This window comes from Papio anubis, chromosome 18, assembly GCF_008728515.1.
Source record: "Papio anubis isolate 15944 chromosome 18, Panubis1.0, whole genome shotgun sequence".
Classification (NCBI taxonomy): domain Eukaryota; kingdom Metazoa; phylum Chordata; class Mammalia; order Primates; family Cercopithecidae; genus Papio; species Papio anubis.
In genome coordinates, this window is record NC_044993.1 from 8,696,860 (window position 1) to 8,724,072 (window position 27,213).

Sequence of the window (27,213 nt, forward strand, 5' to 3'; positions counted from 1 at the left end):
GCATTTGCAGAAGTCATCTGGCCCAGCAACCACCCACTGCCTTCCTATTTTTATTTTTATTTTTTTGAGACAGTGTCTTGCTCTGCTGCCCAGGCTGGAGTGCAATAGCACAATCTCAGCTTACTGCAATCTCTGCCTCCTGGGCTCAAGCGATTCTCATGCCTCAGCCTCTTGAGTAGCTGGGACTACAGGCATGTGCCACTATACCCAGCTCATTTTTGTATTTTTAGTAGAGATGGGGTTTCACCATGTTGCTCAGGCTGGTCTCAAACTCCTGGCCTCAAGTGATCTGCCTGCCTCAGCTTCCCAAAGTGCTGAGACTACAGGTATGAGCCACCATGGCTGGCCTTACCCATTGCTGAAGATAGAGGAAAGAGAAATGTCCCCAGATGCTTCTCATCGGGGCATCCCAAGAGCCTTTCCTTTTTGGCCCTTGTACGTGCACAGGAGGGAAGTATTATGTAAAGAGGCCTCTGGGGTCCCCATGAAAATCTGCCCCTTTCCTAATCTCAGGACCAGAGGATGCATTTTACCTTCATAAAGAAATTCCGGCTGGCAGTAGACTTGGCCATCTTCTTCCTTCAGGGCCGTGGCTGTTGTAGATGCCACTTTGATTAAATTTGAGCCCACTTCTGCATTCTGAAAAAATTCAGTTTTCAAAGAGTAAAATAAAAACGTGTCATCCAGAGCAAACATTTGCTTTAGTGTATATATTTTTTAAAAATGCTTGAATACATGTCATCTTGGTTTAGCCTCACATTAATCATAGGAAGCAGCTCTTTTTCTGTTGTTATTCTTAGTCTCGGTTTAAAAAATGAGGATTGGCCATTTAAGGTGACTCCTCCAAGGTCACATACCTGGAAGGTGATAGGACTCCTTTCTCTTACTCTGAGCCTGCCTTATTCCTCACAGGGAAAATTAATGTGCTTCTAAGAGTAAGTTCTCACTTTTAAAGTACTAGATGATTCACCTATATAAAGCTGCAGCAGTCATTAAAAGGATGCTTCTGAAGACTTTACAACAACACGGGAAATGCTTATCACACAACACTGAGTAAAAGCAGCATCAGGACAAATTGCATATGCAGTCTGAGCTCAACCGCATTAAAAAAGTTACATTGAGAAGAGGCAGAGAAATATACTAAATATGTGTGTGTGTGTGTCTGTGTGTGTGTGAGTACAATTTTTTTTTTTTTTTTGAGATAGAGTCTTGCTCTGTTGCCCAGACTGGAGTCTGGAGTGCAGTGGTGTGATCTCGGCTCACTGCAACCTCTGCCTCCTGGGTTCAAGCGATTCACCTGCCTCAGCCTCCCAAGTAGCTGGGGTTACAGGCACATGCCACCATGCCTGGCTAATTTTTGTATTTTTTAGTGGAGACGGGGTTTCATCATGTTGGCCAGGCTGGTCTCAAACTCCTGACCTCAAGTGATCCACCCCCATCAGCCTCCCAAAGTGCTGGGATTTCAGGCATGAGCCACCATGCCTGGCCTGAAATATACCAAATATTAAAAATACAACAGATGATGAGGATTATGGGGGACTTCAGTTCCTTTTTTGTATGCCTCCCTGTATTTTCAGTATTTTCTCCTAGGAAAAGTTACCACTGCAGAAATGAAAACAAACATGCAATAAAAATTATTCGGTGGAAAAACAACCTTCAAGGACATTTCTTGGTTTCAATTTACAATCAGATGTTGCTGTGTTCAGTATCTTGCTGTCATCAGTATAAGCGAGGAGAGGGATTTAGCATGATTAAATATTTATCGAGCATCTACTACTCCCTGTTTCCCTCATGTACTAACCATGGGACCTTGAGCAAGTCACGTGGCCTCTCTATAGTTCTGTTTCCTTATGTGTATATTAATAGCATATGCATCTTTGAGTTATTGTGCAGATTAAATGACATCATCTGTACAAATGATTCACAAGAATGCCTGCTTAACAGTAGGTGCTAGATAAATGTCAGCTGCTTCTGTTGATGACATTGTTGTTGTTATATTATTATTACTATCATTACCATACTACTACTACTATCACTTATTATTATTCTATAGCTGCCACCACTACTGGAGGTGAGTACAGGTTAGGCTCTAGAAGATACTGAGGAACGAGACAACGGAAAATTATTGTTATGGCTGACTTCTCATTTAAACTTTTCTCTACTTTCTGCATTTTCCAAGATGGCTTCTATTTTATTTTGGGACAGGGTCTTGCTCTGTCACCCAGGCTGAGTACAGTAGTGTGATTATAGCTCACTGTAGCCTTAAACTCCCAGGCTCAAGTGATCCTTCCATCTCAGCCTCCTGAGTAGCTGGGGGACTACAGGCATGCGTCACCATCCTTGGTTAATTGTTGTGTTTTTTGTAGAGACAGGGTCTCACTATGTTGCCCAACTTCGTCTGGAACTCCTGGGCTCAAGTGATCCCCCTCTCTTGATCTCCCGAAGTGCTGGGATTACAGGCATGAGCCAGTATACCTGGCTCAAAATGGCTTTTATAATTAAAACCAACCTATTTTAGGGATAGCAGCATTTGTGTTGGAGAGCATGAGAAGTTTACTGCAACTTAGCAGCTGAACCGCAAGGGTCCTCAGAAATTAGTTTAATTCAGTCTCGATTTGTAGAAGTAACTGAGGCCTAGAGAAGGAAAGGAACTGGTCCAAAGTCACAGGGAGAGAAGCAGAGCCTATGCCTGGGGCCTTTGTATTGATTCTTTGGCCCAGAAACAAGAGCATTGCTGGTAGAGGGTGAAGGCAGTGCAAAGGCCCTGAGGCTGACTCTTCCCCATCCCCGAAGGTCTAGGAAGAAACACCCCTTCCCTAACAACTCCATCGGAATCTGCAGTGTCTCCAAGGCACTGGCCCTGAGCTGTAATTATCTTCTTTATGAAACTCTTTTCCTTCTTTTAGCTTGTCTGCCCCAAGAAGCCAGGGACCAGATTTTGCTCAGTGCCTGGCACCTAGTGCCCAGGAAGTAATTGCTGAATTAATGAGTGAATGCACAACTCAGTCAGCTTTTCTTTGGGCTGTCAAGGGGCAAGACATGTGTTTTGCAGGGTGACTGTAAGCATCAAATGAGAGGAAATGCAGAGACAAAGGAGCCCAGCACCTGGCCCACTGGTGGCATCTTAGAAACATTTGGTTGAGCGCAGTGGCTCATGCCTGTAATCCCAGCACTTTGGGAGGCCAAGGTGGGTGGATCACCTGAGGTCAGGAGTTCGAGACCACTCTGGCTAACATGGTGAAACCCCGTCTCTACTAAAAATATAAAAATTATCCGGGCGTGGTGGCACGTGCCTATAGTCTCAGCTACTCGGGAGACTGAGGCAGGAGAATCGCTTGAACTTGGGAGGCTGAGGTTGCAGTGAGCCGAGAACGCGACACTGCACTCCAGCCTGGGCGACAGAGTGAGACTCTGTCTCAAACAAAACAAAACAAACAACAACAACAAAAACCAAACATTCAATGCCTCTACCTGCATGGCTCTGCAAGCTGGTGGGAGGCCCTTTCTGGTACCTTGCTAAGCATGTGACGGCAACAGGCCTCTGGGCACGTTCCAGCCTTGATTCTTAGGGAGTTGGTCTGCACAGACATCTTATAACTCCAGCCCCAAACTGGTCAGACTGGTTGAGGAATAAACCGTGAATTTTTCCATCCACAGCAATAACAAACATGACTTGGCTGCTTTCGGTGGCCAGCATGCTCGGTTTTAGGAAGACATCACTTTCCAGCCAGAATTCAGCACCATCTTGCAAGCTTGCACTGAAATCCCTACACTTAAGGGAAATCCCACGAGAAGCAGCCATCACCATCATCCCCTAGAATGCTGCCTGCCCTATGAAATTCAGCGCTGTGGTTTTCCATGCAGATTCGAGCAGACCTCTTTTCCTCAGAGCCAGCTTCTCCGTCTGTGTAAACTCGGGGGAGTGGTTCATATTTTAGAGTAGTGCTGGGTATAAGTGAGTGGCTTCCACCTGCATCTGAGCATGATGTTAGGATTAAATTAAATAATGGTTGTGAAAAACAGGCTGATCCAGGGCCAGACACGTCGTGCAGCCAGACGGGCATACATTCCAGTTGCAGCTCAAATCCCAGGGATAATTCTACAAAGTTGGGCAAGTTACTTTCTCATCCGTAGATGTGGGGGATCATAAATAACTTAGAACGTTGTGATGCAGATTAGCAAAGCATTTAACAGCCCCTAAATTTCGCAGGAGCCAGAAGGAACGTGGAAGTGGAGGCCCACCAACCTTCTGTCTAAATACACCAAGCAAATTAAGTCAAACACCATCTCTGTCCCTGTCTTGACACACAGCCCTTCATGATGGTGTGGAGCTGGCTGTCCCAAATGGCAACCGCTAGCCATATGTAGCGATTTAAATTAAATTTAATTTAATTTTACTTTTTTTTTCTGAGACTGAGTCTCGCTCTGTCGTCCAGGCTGGAGTACGGTGGCACGATCTCGGCTCACTGCAACCTCTGCCTCCCGGGTTCAAGCAATTCCCCTGTCTCAGCCTCCTGAGCAGCTGAGATTACAGGCATGTGCTACAATGCCTGGCTAATTTTTGTATTTTTAGTAGAGATAGGGTTTCATCATGTTGGCCAAGCCGGTCTTGAACTCCTGACCTTAAGTGATCCACCGCCTGGCTTAGCCTCCCAAAGTGCTGGGATTATAGGCGTGAGCCACTGTGCCAAGCCTTAAATTTAATTTAAAAATAAGCTTAAGTAAAATTAAAAATTCAATTCCTTAGCTGCGCCAGCCACATTTCAAGTGTACAATAACAACTCGTGGTTAGTAGCTACTGTGCTGGATAGACAGAATGTTCCAGCAATGCACTGTGCTGGTCTGAAAGGATGACTATGAATTGAGAACCCAGGACTCCTTAGAGTTCTGAGCTGGAATGAGGCAGTCTCTGGCCCCTGGCTCCTTCCTGCCTTATCCCAGGCTCCATCCCTCACTGCATGGGTACCCTAGCCAGCACAACCAAGGCAACAGTCAGCCCTGGCCACCTTGTGGGCCTGCGGCAGTAACAGCAGAGTGGCACAGTCTGCCCTTCGGAAGACGGGTATTGGAAGCAAGGCTAGGACCTTCAGGGGCTTCTGGGATCCCAGGTGTCCAGCGTATGGTTGGGGTGGGGGTGGAGGCACCCCTCTGGGTAGGCAGAATGCCTTGGCCCTGTGAACTCACCCTGTGGAGTAGGGGTCCTGCTGGAGAAAGAAAGGCTGGCCCACAGACCTCCTAAGTGCCAAACCCAGAGCAGGGACCCCTCTTGCCAGGATCTAAGAGCAGAAAAGGCATTGAACACAGAGCCTGGCACCTAGGGAGTCCTCCATGAATGGTGGCTTCTCTTATTTGAGCGTCTGCATTTGTGCATTTGGAGATAGAAATCAAACCCACTGATGCAGTCGTCAAAGCTACCCCTTCCAGGTCCAAAGTGTTTCCTCGTGTCAATGCCCCTTAGGCGTGGGTGCACACGAACCTAGGGCCTCACACAGTGCTCTTCAGGACCAGGGCAGGGCCAAGGTCCAGACGACCCGCCCTGCCCACACCCCTCCCAGCCACTCCCCGTCACTGCTGAGCCCTGCCTCAGGCACCCCCACACCTCCCTGTGTAAACAGGCCCACGGTGCCCACAGGCCCTGCCGGCCCCACCTTCCTTTGACCCCAGCTGGCCCCAAAGCAAGAGAATCTGGGATATTCGGGACCTCCTGGCCTTTTAAATAGAATTTGCTATTGCCTGTTCTATGTGGGAAGTACTTTTCACTTGGAACGGGTTCCAAAGGCTAAAGGAAGATGCTGCGCCCTTTTGGAGACCTTGCTTCCCATTTTTCATGTATTCATCATTCATTCATTCATTTCAAGTATTTAAGAGCATCCTCGGAGTGCAGCAGATGAGCTGCTGATGAGACAGAGTCCCTGTCCTCCCAGAACTTAGGCTTGAACAGGAAGAGGGAAATGAACAAGTTACTTACACTTGACATAAATGTTGACAAAGAGCTACAAGGCGCAGTTAGAGGATACAGACTCACCTGCCGGGTCATGCTGCCGAGCCCTGACCTTGGAGGTTCTCTCCCATGGCTGCATGGCAGAACCGGGGATTTCTGAGACCACACCCAGGCCTGGGCTTCCTTGGTCTGGGCCGAAGCCAAGGCCCAGACATGGGGGTCTCAGGGCTCTCCAGGGGAACCCCTGCAGCCAGCCAGGGGGAGCAGGAGTGTCAGCCCAGGAGGACAGAGTTGCAGACAGAGAGGACAGCAATGTCCTGCAAAGGCCTCAGGCCCAGAGGACATCTGAGTAAAGGCAGCATCTTCCTGAAGTTGCTTCTCCAATAAACCTTTGGATAGGATGGAGCCAGAGCCGCTGGATCAGAGCATGTAAGGCTCGGTCCACCTGCCTGACTTTCTGATTTCAATATGCAGGCGGAGCCACTTGAAAGTGCAATAAGAAGACATATTTAAGGGACGATAAGTAGCAATTAAAAAGCGTGGCAGGAGCTACCCATCCCGGGGCTTGCTTTCCTTTGCTAGTTTCAAAGCAGCAGATGGTTCACACGACAGCTTTTTTTTTTTTTTTTTTTTGAGATGGAGTCTCACTCTGTCACCCTGGCTGGAGTGCAGTGGTGGGATCTCAGCTCACTGCAGCCTCCACCTCCTGGATTCAAGTGATTCTCCTGCCTCAACCTCCCAAGTAGCTAAGATTATAGGCAGGGACCACCACGCCGGGCTAATTTTTGCATTTTTAGCAGAGACAGGGTTTCACCTTGTTGGCCAGGCTGGTGTTAAACTCCTGACCTCAGGTGATCACCTGCCCGGGCCTCCCAAAGTGTTGGGATTGCAGGCATGAGCCACTGTGCCTGACCACATGATGGCTTTTAAAGATACACAAGCTAACATTCTTAGCTTGGTTCCAAGGAAGCAAAGCACTCTCGAGTGTGATAAAAGGTTATAAAATCTTGCAGGGTGTGGCAGTGGGAGGGAGCGTGTTCCTCTCTGTGTACCATCCCTGGGCTGAGGTCAGCCTTGAGACTTACTAGCTTTGTGCCTTGTTATCCCTCAGTACTTCCTGGAACCAGGAGACAGTCTGAGGGGCTGCATTGTGCTGCTTCCGGGAGCAAGCGGTGCAGGGGTCCAGGGCTCGTGTGCTGATTTCATGGGACATGGCTGTTCATCCAATAGCCCTGAGTCACATGGGGGAGAAAATCAATGCCATTTTCTCTTCCAGTCATTCTGACTAGGTCAAGGAGAGTCTCAATGAGGTGCCACGATGTCTTTAATGCCTAATACTTTTAAAACTTTGCTTTTTCACAGAGAGATCAGGTCTTGGCAAGCCACAGCCCTCTGGCTGGAGCTCAAGACCTCTGCTTTATTTCCATTATTTTTTTCTCATGCTTGTCTTCTCTGTGCAGCAAGCATTGCCAGCTTTCTACTGGGTAGTGATGTGTTTCTTTTCAAATGAGTTAAGTAGAGAGTGAATTGATTGAAATGAAAAAAAAAATGGATTTTTAAATGTTAAGTAGAGGTGATATAAAATATGACAAAAACCATGGCAGAGATACACAAATGGCTATGGGTGGGAAAACACTGGAGAGATGGGGGAGGACCCCAGCTCTGGAGTCAGACAAACCTAGGTTCAAATGCCAGCTCCCCTGCCTGCTGGCTGGGAGGGTGGCTGAATTCCTGCACTGAGAAACTGGGTTGTAAGGGTGGGAGAAGGCTCCCTGGATACGGTAGGACCATCTGCCAGGCCTGCAGAGCCCCAAGTGTGCACCATCTGAGGCTCTTTCCTAGGAGTTAGAGCTACTGGGGAGAAGAGCAGAGTTCCTACTCCTTTGTAGTTACAAACAGGAGTTTAAGGCTGGCCACGGTGGCTCATGCCTGTAATCCCAGCACTTTGGAAGACCGAGGTGGGTGGATCACTTGAGGTCAGGAGTTCAAGACCAGCCTGGCCAACATGGTGAAACTTCATCTCTACTAAAAATACAAACAAACAAAAAATTAGCTGGGTGTGCTGGCACGTGCCTGTAATCCCAGCTTCTTGGGAAACTGAGACAGGAGAATCACTTGAACCCGGGAGGCGGAGGTTGCAGTGAGCCAGGATTAAACAACTGCACTCCAGCCTGGGTGACAGAGCGAGACTCCATCTCAAAAAAGAAAAGGGGGTTTAGAGACAGAGGGGGGCAGGTTCCAGTCTTGGCTCTGCCACTCTGGGCTGTGTGACCTTGCCCACATTTCTTAACTTCTCTGAGCCTCAGTTTGTCCATCGCCAAAATGAGGCTTCTACAGGAACGTTTCCCACAGGTTGTTTTGATCATAAGTGAGGTAAGAAAAACAAAATGCTTAGCAAAGTACCTGGCACGTAATGTGTATTTAGTCAATGTAAGCCATCAACATTTAATTGAATTGAATTTGGTTTCATTTAAATTAATTAAGTCGTGAAGTCAGTGAGTTCTGGAGCCAGAAGTCTTTGTAAGTCTCTGTAAGTCAAGCCCAGAGCCTTGGCCACATCACCCTAATTGGGGATAATGTCTGGCCTGGTGGTCATTCTTAGCACAAGAACAGAGCTTTTCAACATCAGGGAATTGTGTAAGCAAATGGTGATGAATCCCTGCCATGAACAATTAGGCAAATGTTTAGAATGATGTTTCAAAGAATATTTAATGTCATGGAGAGATGTTTAGATACATAAATAGGTAGAAAAGCAGTCTGGGCCGGGCACGGTGGCTCACGCCTGTAATCCCAGCACTTTGGGAGGCCGAGGCAGGTGGATCATGAGGTCAGGAGCATCCTGTCTAACACGGTGAATTCCCCCATCTCTACTAAAAATACAAAAAATTAGCCAGGTGTGGTGGCGGGTGCCTGTAGTCCCAGCTACTCGAGAGGCTGAGGCCAGAGAATGGCGTGAACTCAGGAGGCAGAGCTTGCAGTGAGCCGAGACTGTGCCACTGCACTCCAGCCTGGGCAACAGAGTGAGACTCCATCTCAAAAAAAAAAAAAAAAGAAAGAAAGAAAGAAAGAAAGAAAAGCAGTCTGTAAGATAGTATGTACCTATTCAGCAATAAAAAGAAATGAAGCACTGGACGGGCGCAGTGGCTTACACCTGTAATCCCAGCACTTTGGGAGACGGAGGCAGGCAGATTGCCTGAGCTCAGGAGTTCAAGACCAGCCTGGGCAACATGGCGAAACTTTATCTCTACTAAAAATACAAAAACATAGTCAAGCATGGTGGCAGCCACCTGTAATCCCAGCTACTTGGGAGGCTGAGGCACAAGAATTGCTTGAACCTCGGTGGCAGAGGTTGCAGTGAGCCGAGATTACACCACTGCACTCCAACCTGGGTGGCAGAGTGAGACTCTGTCTCAAAACAAGCAAAAACCACAACAACAACAAAAAGAAATGAAGCACTGATACGGACTCCAACACAGATGAGCCTTGACAACACTGTGCTATGTGAAAGAAGTCAGACACAAAACACCATGTATTCTAAGACTCCATTTATATGTGATGTCTAGAAAGGGCAAGTCCGCAGAGACAGAGGAGATGACAGGTTGCCTGGGACGGGGAGGGGAGGACTAGGAGGTGATGGCTAAGGGGTATGGGGTGTGTTTTGGAGGTGATGAAAATGTTCTAAAATTTATTGTGGTGGTGGATGCACAACTGTGAAAATATACCAAAGGCCGTCGAACAGTTTAAATGGGCAAATTAGGCTGGGCACAGTGGCTCACCACTGTAATCTCAGCACTTTGGGAGGCCAAGGTGGGTGGATCACCTGAGGTCAGGAGTTCGAACCCAACCTGACCAACACGGTGAAACTCCATCTCTTCTAAAAATACAAAAATAGCTGGGCGTGGTGGCAGGCACCTATGTAATCCCAGCTACTTGGGAGGCTGAGGCAAGAGAATTGCTTGAACCTCGAAGGTAGAGGTTGCAGTGAGCTTAGATCATGCCAGTGCACTGCAGCCTGGGCTACAGAGTGAGACCCTGTCTCAAAAAAAAAAAAAATAATAATAATAATAAATAAATAAAAGGACAAATAGTATGCTGTGTCGATTACATCTCAATAAAGCTGTTAAAAATTATGTACAATATGATTAAAAGGAAGAGTCATACACACACACACACACACACACACACACACAGAGACAGAGAGAGAGAGACTGGGAGACAAACATACATATCCACAATGATCATCTCAGGTGGTGGGTTTACAGGGATTTTTTTTCCTTTTTACTTATCTATATTTTTTAAAGTTTTTATTATGAATCGGTACTACTTTGGGAAAAACAAGGAAACCTTTTTTTTTTCTTTTTCAAGAACAGTTCGTTTTCGATTTCAATGTCAATCAAATAAGAGCCAAAGTAACTTCCCACCTGGGCCCACATCTCTCTAGAAAGAAAAGGGACCTCCTTGGAAGCCATTACCTTGTCCGCGTGGAGGGGCACGGCAAACCTCCTGAGGGTGGGGACCGAGGTGAGCCTGGAGTTCTCCTTGAAGTCCTGGTTCAGGTTGGCCAGGTAGAAGAGCTGGTAGAGGCTGTTGTCCTCGTAGGCAATAACGTCAAACACGATGCAGCCGTCCTCTTCATACGCGTTGACGTGATGGAAGACCACCATGGCGTCTGTGTAAAACTTGGTCTGCACAGGCTGCCTGGTCCTTTGGTCGATGATGTGGATATAGGTCTGAAAAAGGACACACACCAAGGGGTCAGCTCACCCTCTCTCAGCCTGGCACTGTGGCATCTGGGGACTGAACAAAACCCAGCTCCACCAGGCACTAGGCTCAGGACTGTGTCCCCATTCTGCATTCTGTGTCTACTCCACAACACCAGACAGGCAAAAGTGCCCCCCAAAATGAGAGCTGTTTATTGTATTTCCATGAGTGTATCTTTCACATGGAGAGAAGGGACGCTTTGCTGCCAGAGTCTTTGCAGTCACTAGGAGGACAGTGTTTGGAGAGACTCTCCAGTGTGCATGTCCCCTTGTTCCATTGTGCTGACATCCCAGCTCCCTGGTTATGACCAAGTTGGGGAGAATCTGCCAGGTGCCAGGTCCCATCTAAGACTGGAGCCTTGGCAGGGTACAGTGGCTCATGCTGTAATCCCAGCACTTTGGGAGGCTGTGCGGGCAGATCACTTGAGGCCAGGAGTTCGAGACTAGCCTGGCCAACATGGCAAAACCCCATCTCTACTAAAAACACAAAAAATTAGCCAGGCATGATGGCGCATGCCTGTAATCCCAGCTACTCAGGAGGCGGAGGCAGGAGAATCGCTAGAACCCAGGAGGTGGAGGGTGCAGTGAGCCAAGAATGTGCCATTGCACTCCAGCCTAGGCGACAAGAGCAGAACTCCGTCTCAAAAAAAAAAAAAAAAAGTTTGCCAGACATTGTGGCGCATGCCTATAATCCCAACTACTCAGGAGGCTGAGAGAAGAGAAAACCTTGAACCAGGAGGCGGAGGTTGCAGTGAACTGATACCGCACCATTGCACTCCAGCCTGGGTGACAGAGTGAGACTCTACCTCAAAAAAAAAAAAAAGAAAAGAAAAGAAAAACTAAAAGTGCATGCGAAGGCAGAGAAGGTGGAGTAACACTGTGCCAGTGGGTAGTGGTGGCTCCCTTCAGACATGGGGTGGACGGGAGGCGGGGTAGGGGGAAGTGAGTTGGGGAGGATTTTATACATGGCTTTCTATACTTGTATATTCTTCGAATAGGTAACACTGAGAACTACTGGATATTTTACAAAAGTGAAGTGACAACAGCAAAAAAAAAAAAAAAAAAAAAAAAAAAGACCAGGTGCAATGGCTCACACATGTAATCCCAGCACTTTGGGAGGGGAAGGGAGGAGGATCACTTGAGCCCAGAGTTTGAGGCTAACCTGGGCAACATAGCAAGACCCAATCTCTACAAATCAACAAAAAATTAGCCAGGCATAGAGACATGTGCCTCTGGTTCCAGCTACTTGGGGGACTGAGGTGGGAAGATTGCTTGAGCCCGGGAGGTTGAGGCTGCAGTGAGCTGTGATCGTACCACTGCACTCCAGCCCGGGTGACAGAGCAAGACTCTGTCTGAAAAACAACAACCCCCCCAAAAAAAATACCCAACAAATAAATAAATACTGGTAATACATACATACACACATGCATATATACATATATTCACACACATATGCACATACATGCACATATACATGTACACATATACATGCATACGTGCATATACAAGCATGCAATACATGCCTACATACTTTGAGCACTCAGGTGTACCTGAATGGAAGGAGAGGTTTCTATTGAACCGTCTGGTGGAACATACCGTCATTACAATGTCTAAACCTCTGGCAGCTACTGCCCTAACGCTACAGCGGGGCGGAGGCTGGGAGGAGCCCAGTTCTCCATCAGGACTGAGGACTCACTCCTTTTGCTGCTGGGCATAGGGGGACTGCCACGGCTTCCACGTTTGCCCAAGGTGGCACCCCCTTGCCTGGACAGCCACATCAATGACTCATCACCGTGGGGGTACAAAGGCCTGGGGGTCATTCTGAAGGACCATCCAGAACTCGCTGGAAGGTGGGTAGACGCCTCTGGCAGCCTCCTCCCTTTTCCATGCCACTTCCTCCCCTTAACCTTCACCCTCCTGCAGACCGGCCTCTCTCCACGGGCAGCCAGCACCCACTGGGCTAGAGTCCAGCCAGACCTCACCTTCTCCTCCCTGTGGAAAGCCAGGCAGGAGGCCCAGCTCATTCTCCGGATGTACGCGGTTGCCATCTTGAGAATATCCAACCTGAAAGGCTGCTCAAGGAAGATGACATAGTTCTCGGTGACTCCAAAGCTGTGGTAGTAGCTTGGGGAGAGCAGGGAGCGGGACGGGATGGAGCAGAACACCTCCGTGTGCTTCCAGGGGCTCTTCTCCTGCTTCTTGCCCTCTAGCAAGACAAAAAGCAAGCCTCAGGAATTGTGCAGGATATGGCTGGCCCCCTAAGACCACACCACCGTCACCTACAAACTGATTTGATTGCTGAAAAGAACCTTTACATTAAACAGCAACACGTAGACAGATAGTGAGGTTGTTGCTGCGGCTGCTGCAGAGGGCCAGGCTGAGACCTTCCACTCAGCACCCATCCCATATACAATCTGAAAACCACCGAACCAAGAGGGAGCCCTCCAGGTCAGGGGTCTTCAACTATAGCTTGGGGGCTAAATCCTGCCTCCACCTGTTTGTTTGTTTTAGATAGAGTCTCCCTCTGTTGCCCAGACTGGAGTGCAGTGGCACAATCTCAGCTCAATTCAATCTCTGCCTCCCAGGTTCAAGTGATTCTCCTGCCTCAGCCTCCCGAATAGCTGGTATTACAGGCTCACGCCACCATGCTTGGCTAATTTTTGCATTTTTAGTAGAGACGGGGTTTCGCCATGTTGGCCAGGCTGGTCTGGAACTCCTGACCTCAGGTGATCTGCCTGCCTTGGGGATTAGTGCTGGGATTACATGTGTGAGCCACTGTGCCCAGCCATGATTAGGGGTTTTATATAAATGCAGATAGTCAAGCTAGGCTGTAGGATGGCCATTTTATAGATGAGAAACTTAGGCTTAGTGGAATGGGCTATCATTATGGTCAGAGTCACAGGGTTAAGCCAAGAAAACACAGCTCCCTTCGCCTTCTTCCTCTTTTATCAGGGATTATGACTCTCATAGAGTGAAGGTAGAGAACAGAATAAAATAAAGCACTCATCCATGTGCCTCACCCTGCACCCAAACACGGAAGGTGCTCAATACATGTTCAGTTTTCTTATTCCTCTGCAAGCATGAGTCACTCACTGGTCAAAAGGCCTCCCCACCCAGGCCTGCGGCTGGCTTATAATGAGTTATCTGCAAACTTCCCCACCTCTCTTGTGGCCACCTGTGCACCCTGTAAACAGCTGGCTGGTGGGAGGGATGCTGTGGGGTTGTGGGATAGTTATTTTCTTTATAAAACAAATGGAACACAGTGCAAACTGAAACGAAAAGCACTGGCCTGGGAGGAGCGGGTTACGGCGAGTCCCAGTGCCACCGCCAGCATGGAGCAGGTGCTCAGAGGATCTCTGCTTGCAGGATGTCAGTGGCTCCTGGGAGCTATGTGACTGGGGTGTCTCACCTGATCCCCTGAGCCTCACAGTCCTTCTCTGTAATACAAGGTGGCAATCGCAAATGCCTAGACAATCCCCAGGTATGGCATTCTAGGATTCTGAGCTTGACCCCTATATCCCTTTACTGGCTTAATTAATGAGAGTTCTATTTAACAAGTACACTCCATGTACCTTCTGACCTCGGAGGCTCACCTCTCCAGGCAGAGCCTGATAATTTGCTCAGGGGGCTCTACAAGACTATGGGGGATGGGGTAGCAGCAAGGATCACAGGCAGAAACTAGTTTTTCCTAAACTAGAAGGTCAGAGGAAGCACTGTTATAGTTCTGCACTGTCTCCTGAGTCCTGTCAGCTGTCTTCACAGGCCTAAGTCTCCTGGGTGTGGTTCCCAGGAGGGTCCTGGACAAACATGGGCTAAGAACCTCCGCCTCCTCCCCCTCAGGATCATGCAATCACAGTCAGTCTGGGCTTTGCTCCAAGATCCCAGCCCCACATGGAAGAGGTCCAGAAGGCCTGGAGAATAGGACAGGGATCTGGAGTGGATCCCAGCAGGGCTGAGCTCCCTAAACAGCCCTGGAACCCTGGCTGCAGGGGCTGGGAATGAAAGTAGGTAGCATAACCTTACCATAGAAAGGTTTGTCAGGAGACTGAAAAACTGAATGGATGGATGGATGAATGAATCGATAAGTGGGTAGGTGGGTGCATGAATGGGTGGATAGTAGATAGATGGATGGATGGTGGGTGGATGGATAGATGGTGGATGGAAGGATGGTGAGTGAATAGATGGGTAGATGCAGATGGTAGATGGATGTTGGGTGGGTGGATGGATAGATGGTGGATAGATAGATGGATGGATGGTGGGTGTATAGATAGTGGGTAGATGGATGAATGATGGATGGATGGGCAGGTGGGTGGCTAAATGGATGGATGGTGGGTAAGTGGATGGGTCGATGGATGGGAGAATGGGTAGATGGATAAATGGATTCATGATGGGTGGGTGAATGGGTGGGTAAATGGATGGTGGATGGATGGTGGGTGGATGGATGGACGGGTAGATGGTGTGTGGGTGGATGGATGAATGGATGGAGGGTGAATGGGTGGGTGGATGGAGGGTGGAGGGATGGAGGGGGGGGGGAATGGTGGGTAGATGGGTGGATGGATAGTGAGTAGATGAATGAATGATGGATAGATGGATGGTGAGTAGATGCATGAATGGATGGATGGTAGATGAATGAATGATTAGATGGTAAGTAGACGATGGATGAATGGATGGATAGTAGATGGGTGGATAAACTAATAAAATAATAACCTGGAGCCTAAATAAAAGGAAATTAGAATAGTAAAGGGATTTATTTCTTCCAAGAGGAATCCCAGCAACTCCTCTTTTCTTCTAAAGGAAAGTACTGAGATCATGGTCATCTGAATAATCCATGGGAGAAAGTACCACACTGAGTCTTGTGTCATCAACGAAAAACAGAACTCTTCAGAAGGAGCCAGCCTTGGCTGTTTGTGTTTTATTCGATTCCCCAGAGTGGCCTACCTGGTACTGTGGCAGGGATCTTAAAAATCACATATTTTGTCTTCCCCTTTTCCACAATGGATGTGCCCATGTTGAGAACATTTCCAGCCTCATCATAATGGGGATGTGACGTTGCCAGATTTACCGCCACGTATTTACGATAATCGACCTGCAAGATATGACACCTCCTGTTTTTTTTTAAGTATTTACGATAATCAATCTGCAAGATATGACATCAACTGGTTTTTCAAAGGAGAAAGGTTGAAATCCTGTGAAAACGTGACTGATTCTAGCTTCAGAGAGATGAGGGATATTTTTGCACATCTGAAAACGTTACAGAATTTGCTTTTAAAGACTTTCACTCTCGTGACCTGATACGACTTCACATGGGGATTTGAGGGGCTCAGACAGTTAACAGGTTGCAGGGGAGTTAGGGAGCTGGCATGCTTCTGGGGCTATCATTGCAATCCTGCTGCTTGACCTTGCTGGAATCCTCAACATGGAAACAAGATTCCTCACTGCAGAAAGATCTGAGCAATGACCTGGGCAGAGAGGTAGCCTTCGAGCTAATCTTGGCCACAGCTCTGTCATTCTGGCTTAAATTCTGCCGTTTTGCATTGCATAGAAGCATAAATCTCTAGGCCTCTCTTAGAGGATTATTCTGGGAATGGAAAGGTTACAAAAACACTTGGTCAAAGTGAAGCTCGATGAACGAGCTGAATAATCACCCTCACTCTGCAATCCACAGCTGCAGAATGATGGAGCGGCCGCAGACCAACCGTCTGCCCTTCCTTCCCTAGAAATACACAACCTCCAGCCCAGAGTCAGATAACCCCATTCTCTTCCAGCATTTCCTCTCTGTAGCCTTGTGGAAAGTGTCATCAGTTGGACTGATGCCATCTAGCTTAAAAGCAGCTGGACATAATTTCACAGCTAAGAAAAGCCTCATCTCTTTAACAGATCGTTAAAACGTATTGCGGAGACATTGGACTTTTGAACAGCCAGTTGGAGAAAATTGAAAGTGGGTCTATTGATTTTCACCAAAATGTTGACTTGATTCTTCCCAGGAAACGTATGTGCTTGGGCACTTATTTTTGTGCCCTTGCTTTTTGCCTAACGCCTCCCTCTTCAGGTCAATAGAAGGTAGGATTTCGCTGAGAATCGCAGGTGTTTCAACAGAGTCGTTCATTCAAATTCTCACTGAACTCCCTCAGTACCAAGAATTATGAACACAGTTACGGGTTGAATTGTGTCTTGCAAAAAGACAGGTTGAAGTCCTCACCCCAGGTATCTGCGAATGTGACCTTACTTGGAAATAAGGTCTTTATAGATGTCATTAAGTTAAGATGAGGTCATACTGCAGTGGGGTAGGCCCTAATGCAATGACTTGTATCTCTGTAAAAGGCAGAACATGGTTGGGCACGGTGGCTCACACCTGTAATCCCAGCACTTTGGGAGGCCAAGGCGGGCTGATCATGAGGTAAGGAGATCAAGACCATCCTGGCTAACATGGTGAAACCCCGTGTCTACCAAAAATCCAAAAAATTAGCTGAGTGTGGTGGTGGGTGCCTGTAGTCCCAGCTACTCAGGAGGCTGAGGCAGGAGAATCACTTGAACCCGGGAGAAGGAGGGTGCAGTGAGCTGAGATCGCGCCATTGCACTCCAGCCTGGGCGACAGAGCGAGACACTGTCTCAAAAAAAAAAAAGACAGAACATTTGGACACATAGACCTGTAAGGAGAGGCAGTGTGAAGACTGAGGCAGAGGCTGGAGGGATGCATCTACAAGCTGAGGAACACCAGGGGTTGCTGGCAACCACTAGAAACCAGGAAGGGGCCAGGGAGAATCCTCCTCTACAGCCTTCAGAGAGAGCATGGCCCTGCTGACACCTTGGTTTCAGACTTTTAGCCTTCAGAATTGTGGCACAGCAAATTTCTGGGTTTTTTGGTTGTTGTTGTTTGTTTGCTTTTGTTTTTGTTTTGAGACAGTCCCACTCTGTCATGCAGGCTGGAGTGCAGTGGTGCAATCTGGGCTCACTGCAACCTCCGCCTCCCGAGTTCAAGCGATTCTCCTGCCTCAGCCTCAGAGTAGCTGGGATTACAGGCACATGCCACCACGCCTGGCTAATTTTTGTATTTTTGGTAGAGATGGAGTTTCACCATGTTGGCCAGGCTGGTCTTGAACTCCTGACCTCAGGTGATCCGCCCATTTTGGCCTCCCAAAGGTGTAGGTCACCACGCCCGGCCAATCTCTGTTGTTTAAAGCAAACTTTTTTGTAGGACTTGGTTACAGCAGCCCCAGGAAACTGAAACAGACACAAAGATAAACACAACACAGTCCCTGCCTAGCATCTAGCACTAAGTGTGGCGCTAGGGCACGGGATCCAACGGTGTTAGAGGAGGGACCCCTCTGGTGAGCTCCTTTCAGGCTGAGCAGCCTCACCCCGGCCGTCCCCAACCCTCCCTTTCTTGAGTCAGGAAGTGATGCTGGGTTACTTATGTGTTGATACCTTCTCCAGGGTTTCCAGAGTCTGTGGGTTGATTTTCCTGATGTAATTGGTCTCTGAGGTCGCATAGAAGTCTTCTCCGCACTTCATGATGTTGATCAGGCAGTTGTCTGTGAAATCGGGGATGGTGTGAGACAAGTAGGTGAAAGCTCTGGGGAGAAAAGCAAATCAACAGAGTCAGTGGCTATGTCCACCCAGCCAGAGGAGTCTGTCCTTGATGGCTTTCGTTTTCCTAAAATGTAAAAATGCTTTACTTCAACTAAGAAAGAAAAAGCAACTGGGTACCAATGGGTCACTTGAGGAATCCTAAGAACTCAGATATCAAGTTCCCCAAAGACACCCCCAGGCTGAGTCAGCTAAGAAGTGAGTCAGCCAGAATGCCATGGTCACCCGCTGATCCCTCTCGGGTTCCCTAAAACCCAAAGGTCTCCGACATCAGAGCCAGCAAGACATACTGTTCCCAAGTGTGTCAAGAAGTGCTACGGAAATCATACATGAACCCATAACGGCTCCCAAAGCCTAACAAGGCAGCTGATAACGGCTTTGCCAGGAACGTGAGTCCGCACTGGTTATCTCAAATTTATCCAGGAAATTAGTTTTTAATTTAAAAAGGAAAACAAACTAATTATGAGTTAAGAACACATAGCTCATTTGCTCAGAAGGTACACTTGAAGCAAGAAGAAAGAAAAACCAGAGGGGCTTATCGGTGGTGAAATTGGCAAATCCTGGATCGTTTTACTGGGGAGTGCTCCTTCTACTGGCAAATACTGGAACAACAAGGAGGATTGGTTCCAGGACCTCCAGGTCATGGTTTTAAATTCCTGATTGTGGTATCTCCCCTACCAGGTAAGTATGGTTGTTTTAAATTCGTTTACTCCTTCCTCCTCCTTTCCCACTGGCTCCTGCCCCACACTTCCTATTTGCAAATGTGAATTCAGTGCTTGCTCTGAGCCAGCCCTAGAGCTGGATACTGGAATGGGAGAGATGACTTCAGTTCTCAAAAAAGCAGAAGCAATCTTCCATCTCTGGGCCAGTCTACCCTTCAACTCTTTCATAACTCTTCTATGTCTAGAGAGTTTCAGAAAGAAGATACTGATGGCAGGCCTGATTCCCTGGCCAATAATTTAATTGTCAAATATGTAACACATTCTTATGGATCCTAACCCAGATTATTTAAAATGTATGCAGTGGCCAGGTGCAGTGGCTCATGCCTGTAATCCCAGCACTTTGGGAGGCCAAGGTGGGTGGATCACCTAAGATCAAGAGTTCAAGAGCAGCCTGATCAACATGGTGAAACCCCATCTCTACTGAAAATATAAAAATTAGCCGGGCGTGGTGGTGGGTGCCTATAATCCCAGCTATTTGGAAGGCTGAGGCAGGAGAATCGCTTGAATCTTGGGGGGCGGAGGTGATGGTGAACTGAGATTGCACCATTGCACTCCAGCTTGGACAACAAGAGTGAAACTCCGTCTTAAATAAATAAATAAATGAATAAAATGAAATAAAATATATACAGCAAAAAATCTCTCCCTCTCCTCACCACCCATCTGCCCCACGTCCCCTACGCATCCTTTCGTAGTTTCTTTATGCATGTACAAGCAAAATTTAATCTAGATTTCTTCCTGCTTTTTCACACAAAATACGTCTTATAACGTGCTCTTTCTACACCTTCCTTTTTTTTTTTTTTTCACTTAGTCTATCTTGGAAATGTTTCTGTAGAGCACAAAGAGAACGTTCCCCTTCCTTTTTACTTCTACATGGCATTTTCTTGTACAGTTTTACTGTTACGGATTTAACCACTCCTCTTTTAATGAACATTTGGGTTGTTTTCAGCTACTTGTTATAACAAAAGATGCAGCCATAAATGACAAATACCTGCTGCATGTGTCATTTTGTATGCAAGCAATAGATCTCTAGGCTGAAGGGAATGTGCCTTTGTAATTTTGACAGATGATTCCAAATTCCTTTCCCACCAGCCATGCGGGAGGGCTTCTAATAATCTGTCAAATGCTCTTAGCCTCTCTGGCAGTCAGTGATTAAGAACTGTGTAGCACCTCTGGTTAAAGGGCAGTCATGTGGAGTTTTCGTACACCCTAACGAGAATTGTTAGAGGAGCAAATGCTGGTTATTTCAGTCATCAAGGAGAGCAAAAGGCATGAAATTTGCTCAGATTTAAAACAGGCAGTTACTTAGAAAATATGTTTTTGCAGGGGTCCGGATAGGCCATTGTTCCAAACTCAGACACCACAATCCTGTTTGCCTCAATATTGGCGTTGTAGGTATCGCTTCTCAGGTATTTGCTCCTGTAATAGATTTCACCTGCAAGAGAAGAACCAGCATACTCTCAGGCTGACAGCTTTACAGGGCTTTGAAATCAATGTCAGTTAGGGGTTTTATTGGGGGAAGGAGGTGGTTATTTCACCAGGACAAGCTCACTTAGTACACAGGGCTGATACAATTAGCATTTGAAATATAATTTTATTTAACTTAATTATTATTTTATTATTTTTTTGAGTTTCGCTCTTGTCGTCCAGGCTGGAGTACAATAGTGCAATCTCGGCTCACTGCAACCTCCGCCCCCTGGGTTCAAGTGATTCTCCTGACTCAGCCTCCCAAGTAGTTGGGATTATAGGCACGTGCCACCACACCCAGCAGATTTTTGTATTTTTAGTAGAGATGGGGTTTCACCATGTTGGCCAGGTTAGTCTCGAACTCGTGACCTCAGGTGATCCGCCCACCTCAGCCTCCCAAAGTGCTGAGATTACAAGCATGAGCCACTGTGCCTGGCCTGGAATATAATTTTAGACACACATTTTCTCACTTCTGACTCACAACAGTATGGCTAGATAGGTAAGTGTTATGGTTTCGATGTTTTGTTCCTTCTACATCTCATGTTGAAGCCTCTGATGTTGAAGGTGGGCCTAGGGGGAGTGTTTGGGTGATGGGGTGGGTCCCTCATGAATGGCTTAGTGTTGTTGTGGTGATGAGTGAGTTCTCACTCTATTAGTTCATGGAAGATCTGGTTGTTTAAAAGATCCCTCCCTCCTCTCTCTCTTTCTCTTTCACCATGTGATGTGCCTGCTCCCCCTTTGCCTTCCGCCATGAACCAAAGCTTCTTGAGGCCCTTGAGACCCTTGCCGGAAGCCAAACAGATGCTGGTGCCTTGCTTCCTGTACAACCTGCAGAACTGTGAGCCAAATAAACCTCTTTCCTTTATAAATTACCCAGTCTCAGGTATTCCTTTATAGCAATGCAAAATGTGCTAATGCAAAATATACCTGTTCTTAGTTCCATTTTCCACAGGAGGGAACTAAGGCTCGGAAACATTCTATCGCCTTGCCCAGGGTCACCCGTCAGAGAGTGCTGACCAGGAATCATTCATCCCTTCCACCCTGTTTGTGTCCCTCCAGGGAAGGGGCAGAGCTGGAGGACTAATCTAGAAGGCTGCATATGTGGGGTGGGTTTCCTCAGGGCCCCATTCAGTCCTGGGAGGCCTGCCTCCAGAAGCCTAGTTTATCACTTCAGTCTCTCTGGAGTAACGTTTGATAGTGAAGGCAACCAGGAGGCGACCTAATGCCCAATCCTGCGTACCAATAGAGGGTCAGACCTGTGTTCAATGTGTAATTCATCCAGATTCTTCAGAGTCTAACTCATGGCATAAATCTCTTGACCAGTCCATTGAGACCAATCTGAAAATATACCAGATGGTTCTAGACCTGTGTTAGTTTTCTGTTGCTACCGTAATGACTTACCCCTCACTTGGTGGCTTTACACAACACATATTTGTTATCTCAGAGTTTGAAAGAAAGTCTGAAATGAGAATTACAGAGCTAAAATCAAGATGTCCACAGGGCTAGTTCCTTCTCGAGGCTCCAGGAGAGGTCTGTTCCTCACTTTTTCTAGCTTTGAGAAGCTGCTGCCTTCCCTGGCTCATGGCTGCATCACTGTGACCCCTGTCCCCTGTCCCAGTATCACATCTCCTCTGAGGCTGACCCTCCTGCTTCTCTCTTGGGATTACACTGGGTCCATCCCTAATGTCAGATCACCTCCCCCATCTCAAGATGCTTCACCTAATCACATCTGCAAAGTCTCTCTCTCTTTTTTTTTTTTTTTGAGATGGAGTCTCACTGTTACCCAGGCTGGAGTGCAATGGTGGAATCTCGGCTCACTGCAAGCTCAGCCTCTCTGATTCAAGTGATTCTCCTGCCTCAGCCTCCCCAAGTTGCTGGTATTATAGGCATGTGCCACCACGCCCAGCTAATTTAAAAAATATTTTTAGTAGAGACAGGGTTTTGCCATGTTGGTCAGGCTGGTCTCAAACTCCTGACCTCAGGTGACCCACCTGCCCAGCCTCCCAAAGTGCTGGGATTACAGGCATTTGCCTGGCCTGCAAAGTTTCTTTTGCTATGTAAAATAACACATCTAGGCCGGGTGCGGTGGCTCACGCCTGTAATCCCACCACTATAGGAGGCTGAGGCAGGTGGATCACCCGAGGTCAGTAGCTTGAGACCAGCCTGGCCAACATGGTGAAACCCCATCTCTACTATAAATGCAAAAATTAGCTGGGCATGGTGGCACACCCTTGTAATCCCAGCTACTCAGGAGGCTGAGGCAGGAGAATTGCCTGAACCCAAGAGGCGGGGGCTGCAGTGAGCCGAGATCACACCACTGCACTACAGCCTGGACAACAGAGAGAGACCCCGTCTCAAAAACAACAACAACAACAACAACAAACCCACACATGGATTCCTCCTGGGGCAGGGGTGAGAGGAGGTCCTTCCCAGCTGGGAATAAGTCAGGAGAAGTTTCAGGGAGGAGGTGGTGCATTAAATAGCTCTTAAAGGATGAGAATTTGACTGCAGTATGCTGGGGAGAGAGGGCAGAGCTGTCCCATTCACCCCCTAAGAGGTCTGTAAGCAAAGGCCCAGAGTTGAGAAAATGCAGATCCCTTCTTGCAGGCACTGAGTCCAGCTGGGCTGGAACATTAGAGAGGGATTTGGAGGACGGGAGTGAAATGAAATTGGGAAATGGGTTGGGTGGTCCTACTGGGTTTGCAGGCCTGGTAACTTTTTTTTTTTCTTTTTTGAGATGAGTCACTCTGTTGCCCAGGCTGGAGTACAGTGGTATGATCTTGGCTCACCGTAACCTTCACCTCTCAGGTTCGAGCGATTCTGCTGCCTCAGCCTCCTGAGTAGCTGGGACTACAGGCATGTGCCACCACGCCCGACTAATTTTTATATTTTTAGTAGAGATGGGGATTTCACCCTGTTGGCCGGGCTGGTCTCGAACTCCTGAGCTCAGGTGAACTGCCCGCCTCGGCCTCCCAAAGTGCTGGGATTACAGGCATGAACCACCGCACCAGCCCTGAGAACTTTATTTGGTGGGCAATTTGAAACCTCAGGGTGGGGTGTAAAGGAGGCAGTGTTTTATTGTCTTTTGCTGTTAATTAGCAAATGATATTATGATTTTTTCCTTTTACAGAACACATTTCTTTCTCGTGGTATAATATGTGCTTCCAGTGTTGGTACAATTACAACACACGGAAAAGCCAAGCCTGGGACATAGTGACATTGCATTCCAATAAGCAAAAAGTTGACCTCAGAAATGTGCATCATATATTGACTGCCACAGGATGGGTTTAGAGGAAACAACATGTTTCCAAGAAATTCTCGCTCAGTGCCTTTTGATATTTTAGGAAAAGGAAACTAGTACTAAGAGCCACCATTGGTTGAGCACCGGTATACTAAACACTGCCGGGCACTCTATGTGTGTTATCTGGTTTCATACTCAACACTGGAAGCAAGTAGAATACTCCAACTAGAAATGCATTCACTGGGAAAAAAAAAACATCGACCATGCGCAGTGCCTTATGCCCGTAATCCTAGCGATTTGGGAGGTAGAGGCAGGTGGATCACTTGAAGTCAGGAGTTCAAGACCAGCCTGGCCAACATGGGGAAACTCCGTCTCTACTGAAAATACAAAAAAAATTAGCTGGGGCAGTGGGCACCTGTGGTCCCAGCTACTCAGGAGGCTGAGGCAGGACAATGGCTTGAACCTGGGAGACGGAGTTTACAGTGAGCCAAGATCGTGCCACTGAACACCAGCCTGGGCAACAGAGTGAGACTCAATCTCAAAGATAAATAAATAAATAAATAAATAAATAAAGGCATGGTGGCTCAGCCTTTATTCATTTATTTAATAAATCCTGTAATCCCAGCACTCTGGGAGTCTGAGGCAGGCAGATCACAAGGTCAGGAGTTCGAGACCAGCCTGGCCTATATGGTGAAACCCTGTCTCTCCTAAAAATACAACAATTAGCTGGGCATGGTGGCGGGCACCTGTAGTCCCAGCTACCAGCTACTTGGGAGGCTGAGGCAGGAGAATCGCTCAAACCCAGGAGGTAGAGGTTGCAGTGAGCTGAGATCACGCCACTGCACTCCAGCCTAGGCGACAGTGAGACTCCATCTCAAAAAATAAATAAATAAATAAAAATAAAATTAAATAAATAAATAACATAAAGTCATTTGTTAATTAGCAGCAAAATAAAGCAAGATCTAAACAGTGCTTACAGGTTCCAACTTTTTTACCAAATGAAGTACAAAGGGCTTGGGTACTCACAGCCCTGCAGACTCATTTCCCAGCTAATAAAATTGAGGCACAGAGAGGTTAAGCAGCTTGTCTTAAGCCACACAGCTAGCGAATGGTAATCTGGATTCGAAGGCCAGAAATGAGCATCTAAAGCTGGCCCTCTTAACCAAGATCCTAACACAGCAAGAACAATCAGTTTGACTATTCTGTTGACACCTTGCAATTGAAATCACTCCTGCAGAAACGTGCAGCTCGATGAGGTCCAGCCTGCTTCTGTTTCACAAAAGGGACCTACCCACCCAAACTACATCCTGATCAAGAAACAGGACCTGGGACCAGGTGCAGTGGCTCATGCCTGTAATCCCAGCAGTCTGAGAGGCCCGGGGGGAGGATCACTTGAGCCCAGGAGTTCAAGACTAACTTGGGCAGCATGGCGAGACCCCATCTCTACAAACAATACAAAAATCAGCTGGGCGTGGTAGTCCCAGCTACTCAGGAGGCTGGGGCGGGAGGATCACTTAGCCTGGGAGGTCAAGGCTACAGTAAGCCAAGATTGCACCACTGTACTTCAGCCTGGGCAACAGGGCAAGACTCTGCCTCAAGAAAAGAAACAGGACCACAGCAGGCCCCTGAACGCTAGCCTCATATATCCACCTGGTCACTAACCTCTTCCCTCTCCAGGGTAACCGCTATCTTGACTTTAAAGAGTTTCAATTTGTTTTGTTCTTGGGGTTGTGTTTCCATGTCCACTGCCAAAGGATTTGAATGTACATTCCAGTGGCAATGACTCCCACCTGTGCACTCGGATGGACACAATGACAATAATAGTAACACTAATTATAAGAAAATTGAGGGGAGGCAGTGGTGGCTCAGGCCTGTTGTCCTGGCACATAAGAAGGTGAGGCTAGGTGTTCGAGACCAGCCTGGGCAATGTAGGAAGCCTTCATCTATTAAAAAAAAAAATGCTGGGTGTGGTGGCTCATGCCTGTAATCCCAGGACTTTGGGAGGCAGAGACGGGCGGATTACCTGAAGTTAGGGGTTCGAGACCAGCCTGGTCAACATGGCGAAACCCTGTCTCTACTAAAAATACAAAAAAAAAGAAAAAATCAGCCAGACGTGGTGGCACGCACCTGTAGTCCCAGCTACTTGGGAGGCTGAGACAGGAGAATTGCTTGAACCCTGGAGGCAGAGGCTGCAGTGAGCCAAGATTGCACCATTGCACTACTGCTGGGGTGGCAGAGGGAGACTCCATCTCAAAGAAGGGAAAAAAATACAATAAAATAAATTGAGGGACATCATGAAAGACCTGCTAGTTCCTCCTCCAGTCTTCAGGAGGTTATCTGTGTTCCTAAGAGACAGACAATCATCTACCCTTTACGCAAACATCTTTCCAGGGATGGTTACTGTGTGAATAATTGTTACTAAGATATTTCTTTCTTCTTTCTTTGTGAGACAGGGTCTTGCTCTGTCACCAGGCTAAGTGCAGTGGCGCAATGACAGATCACTGTAGCCTCAATCTCCCAGGCTCGAGTGATCCTTCCACCTCAGTTTCCCAAGTAACTGGGACTGCAGGCACGTGCTACCATGCCTGGCTAATTTTTAATTTTTTGTAGAGATAGGATCTTGCTATATTGCCCAGGCTGGTCTTGAACTCCTGGACTCAAGTGATCCTCCCGCCTTGGCATCCCGAAGTGCTGGGATTACAAGCGTAAGTCACCGTGCCCATCCTCTCTGAGATATTTCTGTAGGGGGAGATTTATTCCTGGGCAGCAGAAAGAAATATGGAGGAACGGTTAGGAGCCTGAGCTTTGCGGCTGACTAGACCCTGAGTTCATGTTTTCAGCCATTACTTACTAAGTGCCCTGATGAGCCAGGAGTGAAAATATAACAATGAGCAGAACGGCCAGGATTCCTGCTGCTAAGGAGGCTCAATCTCCACATGGATATGAATCCTGCCTTCATCAGGTACCAACCATGCACTTGACCTTGGTCAGAGTCAAGAATCTGTCCCCTCCACTGTGACATGAGGATCGTGACACATTCCTTGCAGAGTCATGTGACATTTGAGGCTTGCAAAGCACTGTGCACAGAGTAGGTGCTCAAGAAAAGCTGTGTAGGGTATTGAGATGCAGTAGACAGAGTGATCAAGGCTTCGGCTCTACGTTTCATCTCATCCAGGTTGGGTGACCTTGGACAAGTCTCTTAATCTCATTGAGCCTCAGTCTCCTTGGCTGGAAGTTGGGAATCACATAGTCCTCCCCTTCTAGATGGGCAGTTTTATCATTTTTATTTTTTATTTTTTAATTTTAATTTTAATTTTAATTTTATTTATTTATTTTTTTTGAGACGGAGTCTCACTCTGTCGCCTGGGCTGGAGTGCAGTGGCCGGATCTCAGCTCACTGCAAGCTCCGCCTCCCGGGTTCATGCCATCCTCCTGCCTCAGCCTCCCGAGTAGCTGGGACTACAGGCGCCCGCCACCTCGCCCGGCTAGTTTTTTGTA

General features: G+C 47.5%; 1 protein-coding gene and 2 long non-coding RNA genes across 5 annotated transcripts in view; 2 read left to right on the plus strand and 1 right to left on the minus strand.

The window, feature by feature from the left end:
• LOC110742065 overlaps nt 1-15,646 on the plus strand; it is a 49,072-nt gene extending 33,426 nt beyond the window's left edge. For all 3 annotated transcript variants that reach the window (XR_004179719.1, XR_004179718.1, XR_004179717.1), the window contains 2 exons: nt 14,542-14,705; nt 15,496-15,646. This is a non-coding gene — a long non-coding RNA (uncharacterized LOC110742065). The remainder of the gene's footprint in view (nt 1-14,541; nt 14,706-15,495) is intronic.
• Nucleotides 1-27,213, minus strand: part of BCO1 (beta-carotene oxygenase 1) — a 51,735-nt gene that overhangs the window by 9,342 nt on the left and 15,180 nt on the right. The window contains exons 3-8 of the mRNA XM_003917227.5: nt 20,313-20,442; nt 18,127-18,274; nt 15,640-15,787; nt 12,684-12,907; nt 10,414-10,671; nt 534-639 (exon numbers count right to left, since the gene is read on the minus strand). Of these exons, the coding sequence (XP_003917276.2) occupies nt 534-639; nt 10,414-10,671; nt 12,684-12,907; nt 15,640-15,787; nt 18,127-18,274; nt 20,313-20,442 (1,014 nt within the window). The remainder of the gene's footprint in view (nt 1-533; nt 640-10,413; nt 10,672-12,683; nt 12,908-15,639; nt 15,788-18,126; nt 18,275-20,312; nt 20,443-27,213) is intronic.
• Nucleotides 20,849-21,343, plus strand: LOC110742064. Its single transcript, XR_002519322.1, has 2 exons — nt 20,849-20,973; nt 21,236-21,343. It is a non-coding gene; the product is annotated as an uncharacterized LOC110742064 (long non-coding RNA).